The sequence below is a fragment of the Pleurodeles waltl genome, chromosome 10 (genome assembly GCF_031143425.1).
Source record: "Pleurodeles waltl isolate 20211129_DDA chromosome 10, aPleWal1.hap1.20221129, whole genome shotgun sequence".
Classification (NCBI taxonomy): Eukaryota; Metazoa; Chordata; class Amphibia; order Caudata; family Salamandridae; genus Pleurodeles; species Pleurodeles waltl.
The window spans coordinates 1,008,956,620-1,008,971,787 of NC_090449.1; the positions used below are offsets into that span (position 1 = coordinate 1,008,956,620).

General features: G+C 42.9%; 1 protein-coding gene and 1 long non-coding RNA gene across 2 annotated transcripts in view; one reads left to right on the forward strand and one right to left on the reverse strand.

Annotated features, from left to right (window-relative positions):
* LOC138262127 (uncharacterized) overlaps positions 1-15,168 on the forward strand; it is a 204,367-nt gene that overhangs the window by 95,286 nt on the left and 93,913 nt on the right. The window lies entirely within an intron of this gene.
* The window catches only part of NPHP3 (nephrocystin 3), a 211,944-nt gene that overhangs the window by 13,260 nt on the left and 183,516 nt on the right, over positions 1-15,168 (reverse strand). Inside the window, exons 26-27 of the mRNA XM_069211897.1 lie at positions 13,500-13,625; positions 1,211-1,326 (exon numbers count right to left, since the gene is read on the reverse strand). Of these exons, the coding sequence (XP_069067998.1) occupies positions 1,211-1,326; positions 13,500-13,625 (242 nt within the window). The remainder of the gene's footprint in view (positions 1-1,210; positions 1,327-13,499; positions 13,626-15,168) is intronic.

The following is a 15,168-nucleotide window of genomic DNA, read 5'->3' on the forward strand; positions in this document are numbered from 1 at the left end:
GCTATAAGGGGTGTCACGAAGTAAGGCTTCATTCTGGGTCCTTATGGAGGATTTATTGTTGCGTGACCTGAAAGCTGGCAGAAACTGCTGAAACTTAGCAGGTCTTTTCATTGTGGTTTCCCCTTACCTTCTGGTGTAAGGGGAAGTAAACAGATCCTTTCTTGTATGATTACGTTTATTTTCCAATGTTGCCAGTACTTATTTTTAAACCATGTAGGATTCCCTTCCGTGAGGTCTCAAATTATATGATGGTGATTGTAAAGGCTCTATTGATCTGTCAGTAGTGACATGTTATATTGGGGGGGTGGCTTGAACAATTATCCCATTGTGTCTTCCTGTCCTCTATGGTTTTTGGATCTGAGCAAAGAGTATTAAGCCATATTTTGCAACTGTTGATCAGTGTATTTTAAAGAAGTTACATTTAAAGAATTGGGAAATTATTATACCTTGTTTGGATGGTACGAAGACCTGCAATTATGGATACATGATTTACTATAGAGAATATATGCAGAGTCTCAGTACATTTAAGTATACGTTTTAGTACTAAATGTGTATGAGGCACAGAGTAGTGGCTTTTAAAAGAAGCAGACTTACTCCAACAGGGGATGGGATTAGGAAGGAGCAAGAGAGATTTAGAAAGGGCCAGTGAGGGATGTCACCCAACCACCCAAACCAATTGCTAAAGTAAAGAGAAGGAGATCTGTAACACTTTTAGTATTGTATTTACACCCAGAGCTTTCGAACACCATTAAGTAGAAAAATTTGCTCCAAGGTGTAAATGACTCAAAAGTGTATTTTACCTTTGTGAATCAGGACAACTGTGTTTCAGCTAAGTCAATAAAACGTTTTAGATACATTTGTGGATGTTGTTGTCTTAAAATCAACCGTAAGTGAAATGAAAGAGACTTCCCCAGATTTTCCATACTCTCTCAAGTGGTTATTTCTATTTTCATGGGTTTTATGGGGCAATTCCTGTTGGTTTTCAGAGAACATTAGTATGCCCGACATAGCATTGTTTCCTGCAGATCTTGGTGCTGTATTTAATTCCTCGGTTCCACAGTCCTCTAGTGGGGAACTTCCAGTGATTGACTCCTACTTTTGTAAAGCAAAGACTTCACTGTGGCCACATTTGGCCTTAGATCATACTCGTTCTGTAACACTTATGTTTTGTTAAAGATAGTTGATGAAAACACCCAAGTTGTGACCTTACCTGAGCACAGCCAAATTCTTCAGCGTTTCTCCCACTCTGGGGTGCATCCTGCCCAGGCTGTCTTCGTAAATCTTTAATGCGCGTTCATACAAAGGTAGCGCTTCAATATGCCTTTTCTAAAAAATAAAATATAATGAAATGCTGCTCAGAGTTTAAGCCAATGTAAAAATACTGATTTCATGGCACAATCGGTTTTCAGAACAAATGAAAACTTTCCTTATTTCGGTAACAATCTATCTGGTGTATACTCTATATAACCACAGTTTCTTTACCTTTGAATATCCCAGGCACAGACTGAATCCAGAAAAATGCTTGCAACAGCTCTCTGGCACTGGCAGGTGGCATTGCCAAATCAGAGTTTCAGTGGTGATGTTGTCATCAGACTCAAAGCCTCAAGACCGGCATTTCAACTGCAGTTCTTCCTTTGCTGCAACTTTTGAGTCATTTTTGAGAGGACTGGAACTTGCATATTGGTGCAGTGTAGTTTGGTGTATTGTTGAAAAGCTGGAATGTTATAAGAATTTCCCCACCAGTGGGACAGTGAGAAATCTGCGGGTAGATAGAATATCCACCAGAAAGTTTGTTACCAAATATAAGGACCTTTATCTTCAGATGGATATTGCTACAAGCAGATTCCTCACCTTTGAATATATTTCCAAGCAATAACGTGGAGGAGGAGGAGGAGGAATTGGAGAAAAGCTATTTTATATTAGAAAATCTTGGAGTACAGAGCAGGCAAAGTGTTTGTCGCTTGATACTTCAGAATCCAAAAAATGTTTGGTGAAGGTGCGGACAGAAGGCTAGCTGCTTTCCATACGTCTGTAACAGGTACTCCTCTAGTTAGGAGCTATTGTGAAAGACTTGGGTCTGGTGGAGTGAGCTCCTATTCCTCCAGGTGGATCATTTGTAATGAAAGCATAATAGATCTTAATACAGGGAATAATTCATCTGGAAATCCTGTATTTTTGGTTTGCGTGCAACCAATAAACAGTTGGTCATCTGATCTTAAGTTCTTAGTAAGTTTATGTAGTAGTTTACCATTCTTCTAGGGTCTAATCCACCTGTGTAGCCTTTCTTCTTCCTTGGTGAGATGTGGATGTGAATAAGTGGTTGGTAGTGTGCTATATTGTCACAGATGAAATGGGGACACCACCATAGGAAGGAAAGCAGCCTCAGCTCACGGTATCAACTTGCCTGGCAAGGAGCATGTGAATGGGGTGCAAACAGAAAGGGACTGAAGCCCGCTAATACATTGAGCTGAAGTAATGAATACTAAGAAAGCTCTCTTTAAGGTTAGCAGTCTCAATTGACAATTGTGTAGAGGCTCAAACGGAGCCCCCCTGGAGAAATCTCAGAACTAAGTTAGAATCCTATTGTGGCGTAACAAATGGTATCGGTGGATGCATATTTGGCAACCCATTCTGGAATCTTGAAACCACCGGAGTTTTGAACCATGAGCATTAGACTGGTAGACAAATAAACACCAGTAGGGTTGAAAGATAATTCTTCACCACAGCTGCCGCACCGCCTTTTTGAACTTAGGTCAGTGCAAATTGTAGTGCATTGGAGCGGGATTTTTAAGATTATCAATGTCTGGATCAGCACACCAGGAAACAAATTAGTTCCATCTCCCAGAGTAGACAGATTTGGTAGAAAGGAGATATGCAGAAAGGATCAAGTCATCCACTGCCATTATGAGCTGAAATGTGCTCAGATTGTGCCTCTCCGTCTCCACTCATGAAGGTGTAGGCTCCCAAGATTGTGGTGTAGAATCTGTTCTCTGGGTTGAGACAACAGGTTCTTTGTGAGTGACAGGTGAAAAGGGCTTGCTAAGTGAGGTGCTATAGGTCTGTGTTTCGCACTGTTTACTGCCAAACCTGAGTGATGAGAACTGCTTGGGCCCAGTCTTGGCAAATCGTCTCTAGAATTTGAGTAATCAAGGCAATTGGAGGTGAAGTTAAAATTTCCATGTCACCTGAAACGCATCTCTGCTATGACCTTGTTCGATGTTGACTCCCACGCCCCTCTTTCAAACAAGCCATAAAGACCTTGATGGCCTTAGGATGCATCTGTTGACAGAAGTCGCAAGATGACGTGTCATGTTGTGAACGAAGATACTAGAGACAGTCATTGTGCAAGTCTGCGATACAAATATCACCATCGCATCGACAGGGCTTAAAGCCCAATCATTTTGGACAAGACATTGTACCAATGTGTATAATATTTGAATTGTGAGAAATCTCACACAAAAAAGCGAAGGTCCAGAACACGTCAATTGGTGTGGATAAAATAGAACTGTTGTTAGAACACTGGTCTCAATGCCTTATGAATCTTTTGACATCTCAGAACTCCAAATCTGACATTGCAAGCAAGTTGACATCATTTGCCAGCACCAGAGGGCTATTCACAAGTTGTTCTGGATCCAGTCTGAGCCTGGGCTATTCAGAGGTGAGCAATCCTCGGAGTAGAACTATCCTTCAGACCAGATATGTTGACGCAGCATCATTACTAAGAATGTTTCGATTAAGCATAGATCAGTCTCTCTCTTCGATTACACACAGGCCAAAATTGTTTGATTTTGCAAAAGTCTCTCTAAATAGTAATCAAGAGTTTTTATAATTAGTAAGAATCTCTTTAATTAGTAAGTAGGAATTATGTTCACATGTGCACCATCTAACCTCCCTGACAATTATTTGGTTAACTAATAAAATGCGCAATAGAGTAAAATACTTTATTCCATGATTCAAAGCTTTCTTTGAGGGGTCAGCGTAGCTAAAATCAACACATCCTTTTCCCAGGGTATGCCTTAAAAAGTTCAGAAACAAAAAAGGATTACCGGTTTTTAAAATCAGGCAACTTTACCAATCTCCAACATACCTTTTGAAAGCAATCCCATGGAGAGGGAGTCAAAGAAACAATTACAGGGTCACAATTTGTTTCCAACCAGGAAGGGTGAAATAGTGACAGGCAGTGGCGTAGCGTGGGGGGTGCAGGGGGGGCCGCCCGCACCGGGCGCAACATCTGGGGGGGGAGGAGGGGGCGCGCTCGCGAGTGCTAAAATCCACGGGTTAGGGGGCGCAAATTACTTGCCTTGGCCCGGGTGCTGACAACCCACGCTACGCCACTGGTGACAGGTACCCATGAGGTCATTTCCATTGCCACAGAAGAAGACCTACCAACAGTCCAAAATGTCCTTGACCGACCGATGGAGCGGACACAATTACCTGAACTGAGTCTCATCTGTAAAACCGAAGATTCTGTGAAGAAAAAAGCTCAGCACAGTCAAGCACCTCTGGAGTTCATCACTGTCACCCCTGTTCTTCAATGTGTGCCCACAAACCTTCCTTCAGCTCTTTATGATACACCAAGTTGGTGATAATTGAACACCATGGAAGCAACAATAAGCATCAAACTCGTGATCCACAATCAGGAGCTGGCAGCACAACGGATACTGCTCAAACTGGCAAGGAATATCTAAGTATCAAAATCACTAACATCACACGCCACAAGCAAGCTGTACAGTATACATTCAAAAAATGTGGCAATCTGTATATGTTCCTCATTTAAATAAGAAGCATAAAAAAAAATTAAAAAGTAAACTTGGAAATTTACATCACCATGAAGAATTTTTGCAGAATTTCTGGTTACTGCATCCACATATTGCACCCCAGGAAACCTGGCTAAACACTTTCAAGCAATCCCAGGTTCTCCTAATAATCCCAGATTTTCGACCAAACTGAACTGTACCTCTAGAACTGCTTTAGAACTATATGGTACTAACATTTAATCATTGTGTGCTCTCCCTGCATTGTTCTAATGGCATCTCCACCACTACACTTAAAAACGTTAATAACCAACCAACACTTAGGGGGTCATTCTGACTTCGGCAGTCCTTTCACAGGACTGCCGGCAAAAGTCCACCTGTAAAGGAGGTCTTTTGCCCGCCATATTAGGAGTGATCCGCTGGGCTGGCGGGCGAGAACAGCGTTTTCACCCATTGGCCTGGCGGACATTCACCACAACATTGACACCGGCTCATAATTGAGCCAGCGGCAATGTTGTGGTGCATCGGGCAGTCAAAATGCACGATGGGACTGAGCATGGGGGCCCCTCGATGCCCCCATTCTGCCAGCTTTCCATGGCGGTGTTCACTGCTATAAAAAGTCTGGCGGATGGGGGCTGGTAATCAGGAGGGCAGCGCTGCTACAACCACTGGGACCGCCAGGCTGCAGGCTGGCTGGTGGTGTCAGCGGTTGGACCGTGGTTGCTCCACCACAGTCAGAATAGGGCAGTCAGACCACCCTGTCTGCGGCAGTCCGTACCGCCACTGTGGCCCTGGAAGTCAAAAACTACCAGGGTCGGAATGACCCCCTTAATCTGGTCACTAGTGCCGTTTCTCTTAGGAGCCTCAAAAGAGCAAAAGCTCCACTGAGGACTATTCCTTATTTCAACTCAAGCAGCATTCTTTCACTTATAGTCCTATTGGTCGTTTTGACAAGTTCCTTGTCCGTGGTTTACACAGTGTCACTCTTTACATAAACTGTATGCCATTACCTGAAACAAGTTTCAAATTAAACCCATCTTATAAAAGACACAGAAAACCAATAACATTTTGTGCCATCCAACATTAGGAACCTGTTTGTCCACCAAAATACAGTGTTAAGAGCCCTCAAGGCCATCCCATTCAGTAACCATGTCATTCCAAACTGGCTCCAGTAAATGAAATATTTCATTTAAAATGAGTGGCTATCAATTCACAACAGAAAACGTCAACAATAGGTTGCAGATCTATAAGTCACTGAAAGAACAGAATGCAACATATATTGCCCAGGTAAAACCAACCCTGAGGATCAACCTGCCAGATAAGCATCATATTGGTTTCAATAGAAGGGTACTGAAGACCAACAGTTTCTAAAAGAGGATGATGTAAAGTATCAAACCCAACTTTGTCATTCTAAAGCAACCATATTTAAGTTTTAAAACAGCTGCCCCATTACTTTGGGGGTTTCAATTATCAAGCTGTCCAAACGGTTTTGCTACTAATTCCAGATGAGACAACTCTGTGGTCAGAGCACTGTCTTTATAAATATCTAGACCAGCCCGTACTGGTTCAGGAGAAAAGTTCTTGTGCTTTCCAACTTTGTGGTGATTCTCCTTCTAGCAATTGGGTAGCAACTTATTCTGCTGACGTGTTTAAGCAGGACATTACCCAAAGTGTTCTCGGTGAGGAACCCTGTAGGGTCTTGGAAGTGTCATCGTACAGCATCCGACTGCCCCCCTGTACCTACTTATCACCTTCCTTAGAGGAGTCCCAGTAGCAGTGCAGCAGTTCAGAACTATTAGACAACCCGGCCTTTAACTCCTACTCCGCCTACAATAGAAGCAAGGTTCACGGCTTCACCAAGGGCACACCATGGTGCTCATCAAAGTCTCCAGTGGAGGCTGAGCCGCGTTACTGCATCTTCGTTGTATTCAGGAGTTTTAACTTTTAACTAATGTAATTTTATTTACTTGAAGCAGAGCAAGAAGCTACATGTTTTTACACTGTTTCTATTAATTTTAGGATTTTGTTTGCTGGTTTCAATGAGTCACATGAAATAGGAACTGATTAAGGGCAAAAATAAAGGTGAGCCTTACTCCCAGTCAGCTACTACCTAGAATGTATTTCTTAATACTGATCTGAATGTATGCCACAGCATCGCAATAATCTATAAACGGAGTAGTGTTACATTGTAGGCAGGAAGACTGAATATACGTATATTACACAGGTAGCAATAGTGCCTGTGTAGCCATGGACAGGTCACAGTTTCCATTTAATTTTTTTGTTGTTTTCTTAATACATTTTGGCGCCATTCAAATCGACAATAAACTTAAAAAATAAGTTTATAAACTTTAGGTTTGCCAAGGCAAGATTCATGCAGATCCGTTACCCGGGGGCAAAAATAAGGAGAGGGTAAATGAAGTCACATTTAAATTTTAATTCTCATGACAATCTTTTTTTCTTCAATGTTAAAAAACAAAGGGCCTGATTACAACTTTGGAGGAGGTGTTAATCCATCCCAAATGTGACGGATATACCACCAGCCGTATTACGAGTTCCATAGGATACGGCTGGTGGTATATCCGTCATGTTACCGTCACTTTTGGGACGGATTAACACCTCCTCCAAAGTTTTAATCAGGCCCGTAGGCTGAAAATATTTACATGAAATCTTTATGTCAATTAGAACAGTGGTTCTTGAGAAATAAGCTTTTCAAATTATTTTTGGAAGGCATAAAAGGGTTAAATCATAGAACTATCTGGACCTTAATTCATGGAATTAGCTCTTTTGGTAATCCAAGTACCATTTCCAATTTATCTTTCAAATTATGGCCCACTGATGGATTTATGCAGAAACTATGGTTCAATGAATTGGCTTGTTTTATTGGCAACTGTTCCCTATGAATTGGCATGATCTGAGGTGTATAGGCAGAAACTTACCAGTTTTAGCATAGAAGCAATTCCTAGCAATGAGGAGCAACCTCCAGTTTTTTAGCCATGAGGATAAGTGTGAAGCTTAATTGCAAATCAGACATATACCCACCACTTCTTTGGACTTACAGAAGTTAATTATAAAACTTTTAAGACAATGCAAGATATTTACTATTAACATGTATGTTCGGGGTCATGGAACTAGTAACATCGCTCAAACTTTGTTATGACAGGTTGTACTTATAAAAAAGATCATTTATTATTTAAAACCTCTTTTCAATTATTTTATCATTGCAAGAACTTCTGAGGGAAAAGGATGAGGTGTGGGATGTGCCTCATCTTGTAACTGCCCCTCAGACATTTTCCACGGTCATTGACTAACACGTATGAACTTAATCTATGGGTTGAGAGCTTGTAAAGGGTGTGTTCATCTAAAAAATGTTTGGACCAGGAAGAGACTGACAATGAACCCTTGGCTCATATGAATTTATGCTATACCATCAAAGTGTTCAGTAGCAGTCTGCGAACAGCAATATAAGTAATCATCACTGTTGAAGAGGAACAACTTACATCTACTAAATGTCCTTTCTTTTGTCCATTATGAACTTTACCACATCCACAAGTCTGCCTTTGATCTCAATTTTAAGTAGTGAGGGCAAGTTGCATAATGTAACATTGTTGTTACTGCAGCACCTTTCATCACCCAGAGTTGCCATTCAAATTACAACCCTGCAAAAAATACATGTGGCAAGATGACTCTGACTGCAAGTTCACTAAGTACCATCTTCTGACTGCCCTGAAGTTATTTCCGATTGTCTCTTGGAGTACAAACAACTTATAAAACACAAGAAGGAGAAATGGGACTTGGAGTCTAAACAATGATAAGCTTTGATGGTAGCAGCTAGACCTAAAGAGAATGGTCCTCTTGTTATAATCTACTGTACGGGAACACTGATCCACTATTAAGCCCCAGGTTCATGTTCTTGAATTACAGTAGTTCCAGTATTTTTCTAATTTTGAGAAAGAAAAAACAGCTGGCCTGTTACGAATGACGACTGCTGAAGTATTGTCTCCCTTAAAGGGGACAGGAAGTAGAGGCATTTTGTTCTCTTTGGCAGACATGCAACTGGTAATAAAGTGCCACAAGAGTGATGAGACTTCTTGACAAACCATGGCGTATTACTACACATCAGAATCAACTAACTGGAGCTCTTTTTCACATACTTCACAACACTATGCTGAGAATTCTTTTATCCCTAATGCCGAGACCATTATTGTTTATAGTAAAGATTGCTGGAATGATCTCGAAAATTATAGTCCCATCAGCTTGATATGCTACAACAAAAACAATATGGGAAAATTAATATTAATGCCACTACAAGACTAGATATAACAAAATAACACCCATTGTGATTTAGGCAGGGTTTCGAAAAGAATCCATCACTTTCGACCATGTTTTCTATTATCACTTAGCTGCCCAAAAATCCTGATGAAAACCTATCCATGTGTTTGTTCACTGACATGAAGACTGCGTTTAACAATGTACCTCATGATAAGCTCTGGCCAGTGAGTGAAAAAGAACTGCTTGAAGCACTGATTTATCTACATGCTGGCAGTTTTGCTAACGCTAGCTGGGGCAAGACGGAATGAGACAATTAGCGCCCTTCCTGTGACAAAATATGTCCTGCATGATTGCATCCTTCCACCAACGCCCTTTTCTTTTTGGATATCAAGAATGTAGAGTGCGCTAACACCTAATCATTAAAAAAGTGTGGAAAATAAGCAAGTTGTGTCATTATGCAGGTGCTACTTTAACATTTGATACTCAACATGATGGCAGATTAACATTTTGAGTCACTTAGGTGTAAAGTTGCAACTTTAGGCAGTTGCAATGTATGGAGTGAAAATATAGGGGGAGCGGCTACAAAATGTTCCTATATAGGTAACTGTAGAATTATTTTTATAAAATAAAATATTTACCCCAAATGCAAATCCATACTCTCTTATTTACCAAACACTGTAAATTAAGATTTCAAAATTTTAAAATTTGTAATGTAAGGCCATTACTAAAACCTTTGGTTTATCTGGCCTGGCTATGGACTACCAGGAGAAAACAAAGTTCTGTCTAGATCTGTTTATCCAACATTGAGCCCAGTGTTTACAGATGGCTTCATGTGAGTTCTTCCTAGCACTGAATGCTTTGTTAAATGAATGTGAAAAAGATGATATATTCATTCTGATGTTACAAACACTGGAATGTTCATTTCCAATTAGAGAAGCTATACTAACAATTATAGCCTAAGACACAATTATTTTCAATGAATACATTAATATTCTAATGCCCACTTTAAACCTCATTGCGTACCTCTGCAAGCCATACCAGCTGTTAGTTAGTCTCTCAGATGTAACAGTCCCAAGCCAAGCCCAACAGACAATGCTTAATTTGAGCCGGTTTTTGCAGAAGGGGCCCACCAGCACTCATTTTTGGGGACAGGCACTTATTAGGATGAAACATTTCAACACTCAATACAGCCAACACAGCCTTTTGACGAAAGCATTGGGCCCCAGACCTTATCCTTTTACAAGATAAGCACTGCCAGTAGGTATAATGGGTAGGCATGGAAATAAATAGTGTTACTGTCCAGCAGCAAAGTACGATTAAAGTATGACCAGCCCATGTCACACCGAGTTCCAGAACTGCTCTATAGACATGCCCAGTTCACTCCCTAAATCCTGCCCTTTAGGTTGACAGGCTAGCAATTCCTCAATGTCACAATGTCAGCCCGCCTTCTACTCCACCTTGTGCACACTTATTCATTTGCCAGTTGACTAAACCCTGGTCACTGCCCACCAAGAAGTACCCAGGGTAGAAAACTGGACTTCAATTTGCAGAAGTCCCCCCCCCCCCCCCACACTTTTTTCCCCAAATTGAGCTACTGGATGCTGGTTTTCAACTTCGACTGTGCACTGAAACCTGCTAAAATAAGTTAAAATGGTCTAATGGTTTACAACTGGCACACACCTTAGCACCCCTGGCACCTAGGATGTGGACACTAAAGAGGGTCCCTAAGGGCTGCAGCATATAGTATGCCATCCGAAAGGAACCCCCTATAAATTGCATGAAGACTGCCACTGCAGGCTGCAAGATATGGTGCAAACCATGTGCCAAATCATGATGTGGCATACTTTATGTGAGGACATATCTGCATGAACAGATATGCCCCTGTGATGTCTAGTTGGATTACTAGATATTATAAGCGAGCAGGGAAGCCATCTTAAGGAATGTACTGGGCACTGGTCATTATGAGTTAACCAGCTAATAATGGCTTCACCTAAACCTATGGTGTTTGGTATTAAACACCTTGCGTCAATAAATCCACACTGATGCCAGTATTGGATTTATTATCACATGCACCCAGAGGGTATCTTTGAGGTGCCCCCTGAATCCTACTACTCTTCTATTGTGCTAGCTGACTGGTCCAGTCCTGCCTGCCACCACAGACGAGTTTCTGACCCCCTGGAGGAGAGAGCCCGTGCTCTCAGAGGTCAGAAACAATGCCTGCCCCGGAGGAAGGTGTTATCACCTCCTCCAGCAGGATGGCAGTAAATCAGCATATCTAGACTGGAGGCTTCGAACCCTCTGCTGCCCTTTGATATGTGAACTGGTTTCCCCCAGAGCTTTGGAATGCCACCCCCTGCCCTGAGGCACATTTGGCACCAGGACAGGTGGGAAATTAGCTATGCAGTAGGCATGCTGCACCTCCAGGCTACTCACACCATTAAGGTGAGCTGCCTGAGGTGCTCCACGAAAGAAGGGCTCCACCATCTTGTTTTTGGTGGATTAGGAACAACTCTGGGTCAAAGTTATGTTCACTCCGCACAGTAAGTGGTCATATACCCCAGGAGTAAACAGCCCATTGTCTACTATCCTTCATTCCCCCTTAAAGCCCCTGAATTTAGTACTTATGTGGCCCCCTGACACCAGGAACTCAGATTCACCTGACTACAAGGAGGACAACGAAGAACCGAAGATGCAAGAACTGTGGACTAGCTGTGGACTTGGCACAAAACCCTGCCTGCCTGCTAGTGTCCCGACAATTGCAAAGACCTCACCCGTCCTATAGCTGTGCGTCTGCCCAGAACCTTGGAGGACTTCCAGCAGTTCACCAATCAGCCAGCATCTTCCATGGAGTGGAGAAGCCACTTCACTTCACCAGCAGGCACTGAGCGCAACTGCTTGGCCCCCCACTTTGCTGACAATTGAGTCCACTCTGGGAACAACTCACCACGAAGAGGATATCAAGTGACCAGGAGGTCAACTCCGTCGACCCACCCTGGCTTTGAGACGCTGAACCTGCCCAAAGCCTCCATGCACCAATACCTGGAGAACCCCAGCTAGTTGCAAGCATCAAGGCTTGTTTGTGTTCAGTTGGAACACAACCACAGCCAAAACTTACCTGCATAATGAGGAACTTCAAGAGATGCCAGCACTATGCCAGACGTCCTCTTGCTGTGTTTCTTTCCCCTCTTCTGCAAGTGCAACAAGAACCGTGAGAGCCTCAAACTTGCCGACCCGCTGGAAAAAAACACCTGCACACCCCAAGCTCCCAGCCCGACTCCAATGAAACCAACGGTGTCTCTGTGGATCTGAGACCCTCAAGAGCCAAGCTCCCATTTGGGTTCTGCCAAACTGGTCCTCCAGCCCCCACCTGCAGCCTTTTTCCTACAGGTACTTTTTGCCATTGATTTCAGCAAGTAGCGTCCAAGGCTACCACCACTGGAAGCACCTCTGCAACTCGACACACCAGGGCAGGTAAACCCAAACTGCTGGTACTTTCTAGGACCTTGGCCCGTACTTACCATAAGTCCAGAAGAACAGTCTTGTAAGCCGTTTGCAAGTGACCCTATACCGTGTATGTTTCTTTCATTTCATTCCATACCATAACTGCGCTCGAGGCTCATGCCTCAAAAATATGACAAGCTGTATTTTCTGCATGTTTAAAAACAGCTACCTCAAAAAGTAATAACCTCAGCTTGAAGATCTTGGTGTCTAAATTAATATAAAAATCTATGTTATTTTTGTAAATTGGTGTCTAATTTCCTTATTGAGTGTGTGTTTATTTATTGACTATGTAGGTGCAACAAATGCCCCAAACTCCCCTTTGATAAGCTTAAGACTGCTTTACCACACTACCACCAATGGGGCACCGTGAGATTGTTAAAGCTAGCGCTACATACTAGAAGGGGATACCTGGACACTCTGCACAGTGTCCTTCATTTTAGAACACTATATAGAGAGCCAGCTTCCTACATCCAGTGCTTCCCTCACAGTTGCATCTACTTTCCAGTCTAAGCTCTTCAAGTCTACAGAATCTCTTTCTGCCCTGCTCTGAACAGCAAGTGCTGGAATTTGCTAGATAATCCACATATTGCTAAGACCTGAATGCTGGGTAAGTGAAGAGAGGGCAACAAGGGAGAGAAAAGAGCACTGGCCAGACTCTTTGTCCCTACATCGAGCGAAAGCCACAAAGTGCTTTCCTTGCAGGTAAGTATGATTATTCATCACGATGGAAGCATACCTGAATTTTCCACTATTAATTTGACTGCCCAAGGCCGAACTGTCGGTAACAAATACTAGTGGAAGTGAAAATAGGCCTATATTTTGTGTGGACCAAGGAATTCCATCATATTTTACCAAGTTTGAGTACAAAGTTCCACATTTAAACAGACCACCCTTTGATGAAAACCCCTTCATAGAATGCAAACAATGAAAAGGGGAAAACATATAGTATTTGGGAGTGTACAACATTAAACTCACCATCTGACAGTAGAGTACAGCCAAATTCACCAAGGCAGTGGCTACACTTGGGTGCTTCGGTCCAAAAGACTTCTGTCGAATTTCTACAGCTAGCTCGTACAAAGGTACAGCTTTGTCAAGTTTTCCCTGCAAAATTATGAACATTATAGAACTGATATACGCATACTACATTTGTTTAGTTATCATTACTCTTGTAAGCAAAAGGATACAGTACATGAATAATTTTATTAATAATCTAAAAAACAAAGGGGGTCATTCCGACCGCCAGTGCCGCGAATGACGGAAGCACCGCCAACAGGCTGGCGGTGCTTCCTTGCCCATTCTGACTGCGGCGGTAAAGCCGCGGTCAGAAAACCGGGGCTGCGGTTTCCCGCTGGTTTACCCCCGGCTGGGCGAATCCGCCATGGCGGCGCTGCAAGCAACGCCGCCATGGGGATTCTGACCCCCTTACCGCCAGCCTGTTTCTGGCGGTTGTCACCGCCAGGTAGAGGCTGGCGGTAACGGGTGTCTAGGGGCCCCTGGGGGCCCCTGCACTGCCCATGCCACTGGCATGGGCAGTGCAGGGGCCCCCTAACAGGGCCCCATTAAGCTTTTCACTGTCTGCTTAGCAGACAGTGAAAAGCGTGACGGGTGCAACTGCACCCGTCGCACCCCCGCAACACCGCCGGCTCCATTCGGAGCCGGCTTCTGTGTTGCAGGGCTCCTTCCCGCCGGCCCAGCGGGAAGGTCAGAATGGCACCAGCGGTCTTTTGACCGCAGTGCGGCCAAATACCGGTTCCCGCCAGGTGGGCGGCAACCGCCGCCCGCCGGGGTCAGAATGACCCCCAAAGTCCCTTAAAGGGCTTGTTCTTCATCCCAAAACCTGTGGCTGCATGCCATCTATTCATTGAACCGAAGGAAGACTCCAAGGGATTTGGATCAGTCTTGTGGTAAAATATGAGATCAAATCCTCACTCAGCCATCAGACCATTAAGAGTCAGATTCTCAATGTTACTTTTGGTCCCTAAATAAACACATTTATGGAGATAAAGTCAACTGCCTGTTTGATTGAATAAAGAAAGGTGAGACTTCAGCTTCTAAAATAGGATTTCCATGGACACCTGGAAATAACAGGCGTATGGAGGAATTTTGGAGTGAAAAACATGAATTACAGCTGCAAGTTTGTGAACGTTACTCGGTGGAACTACCATTAAAAAGCTGAATTTTTCCCACAACATCCAGGTTTATGGGTATTTGTTAAACATTTGCAGGTAGTAGCTTCCCATTTCCAAAACACCTTAAAGTGTGCTCCCCTCAGCAGCAGGATTAAATGCATTTCTATGGTAGGAATGGGGAGCAAAAGCAACTCACTTTTGCATCATATGTCTCCAAGCTCCAACCTACAGCTGTTTTTTTCTTTTGCAAATCTGGTCCTGTGTTCACGTATTTAAAGGAATCTGTGACTGTCACTGATTTACAGGAGTTTTCTAGAAATTGTTAATGAATACCTAAAACTTGTAAATTTGTTCCAAATGCAGTAGTAACCCTAAGAAGCAAGTTTCTGGCTTTGCGCAAGGCGTTCTGTAACCGTGCCGTGTGTTTTTGCCATAACATAGTAACGGTCAAAATTTTGCATTAACAAAGTTTTTTGCATCTGTAAGTACAACTTACGTGTGAAAAAAAAACAAAT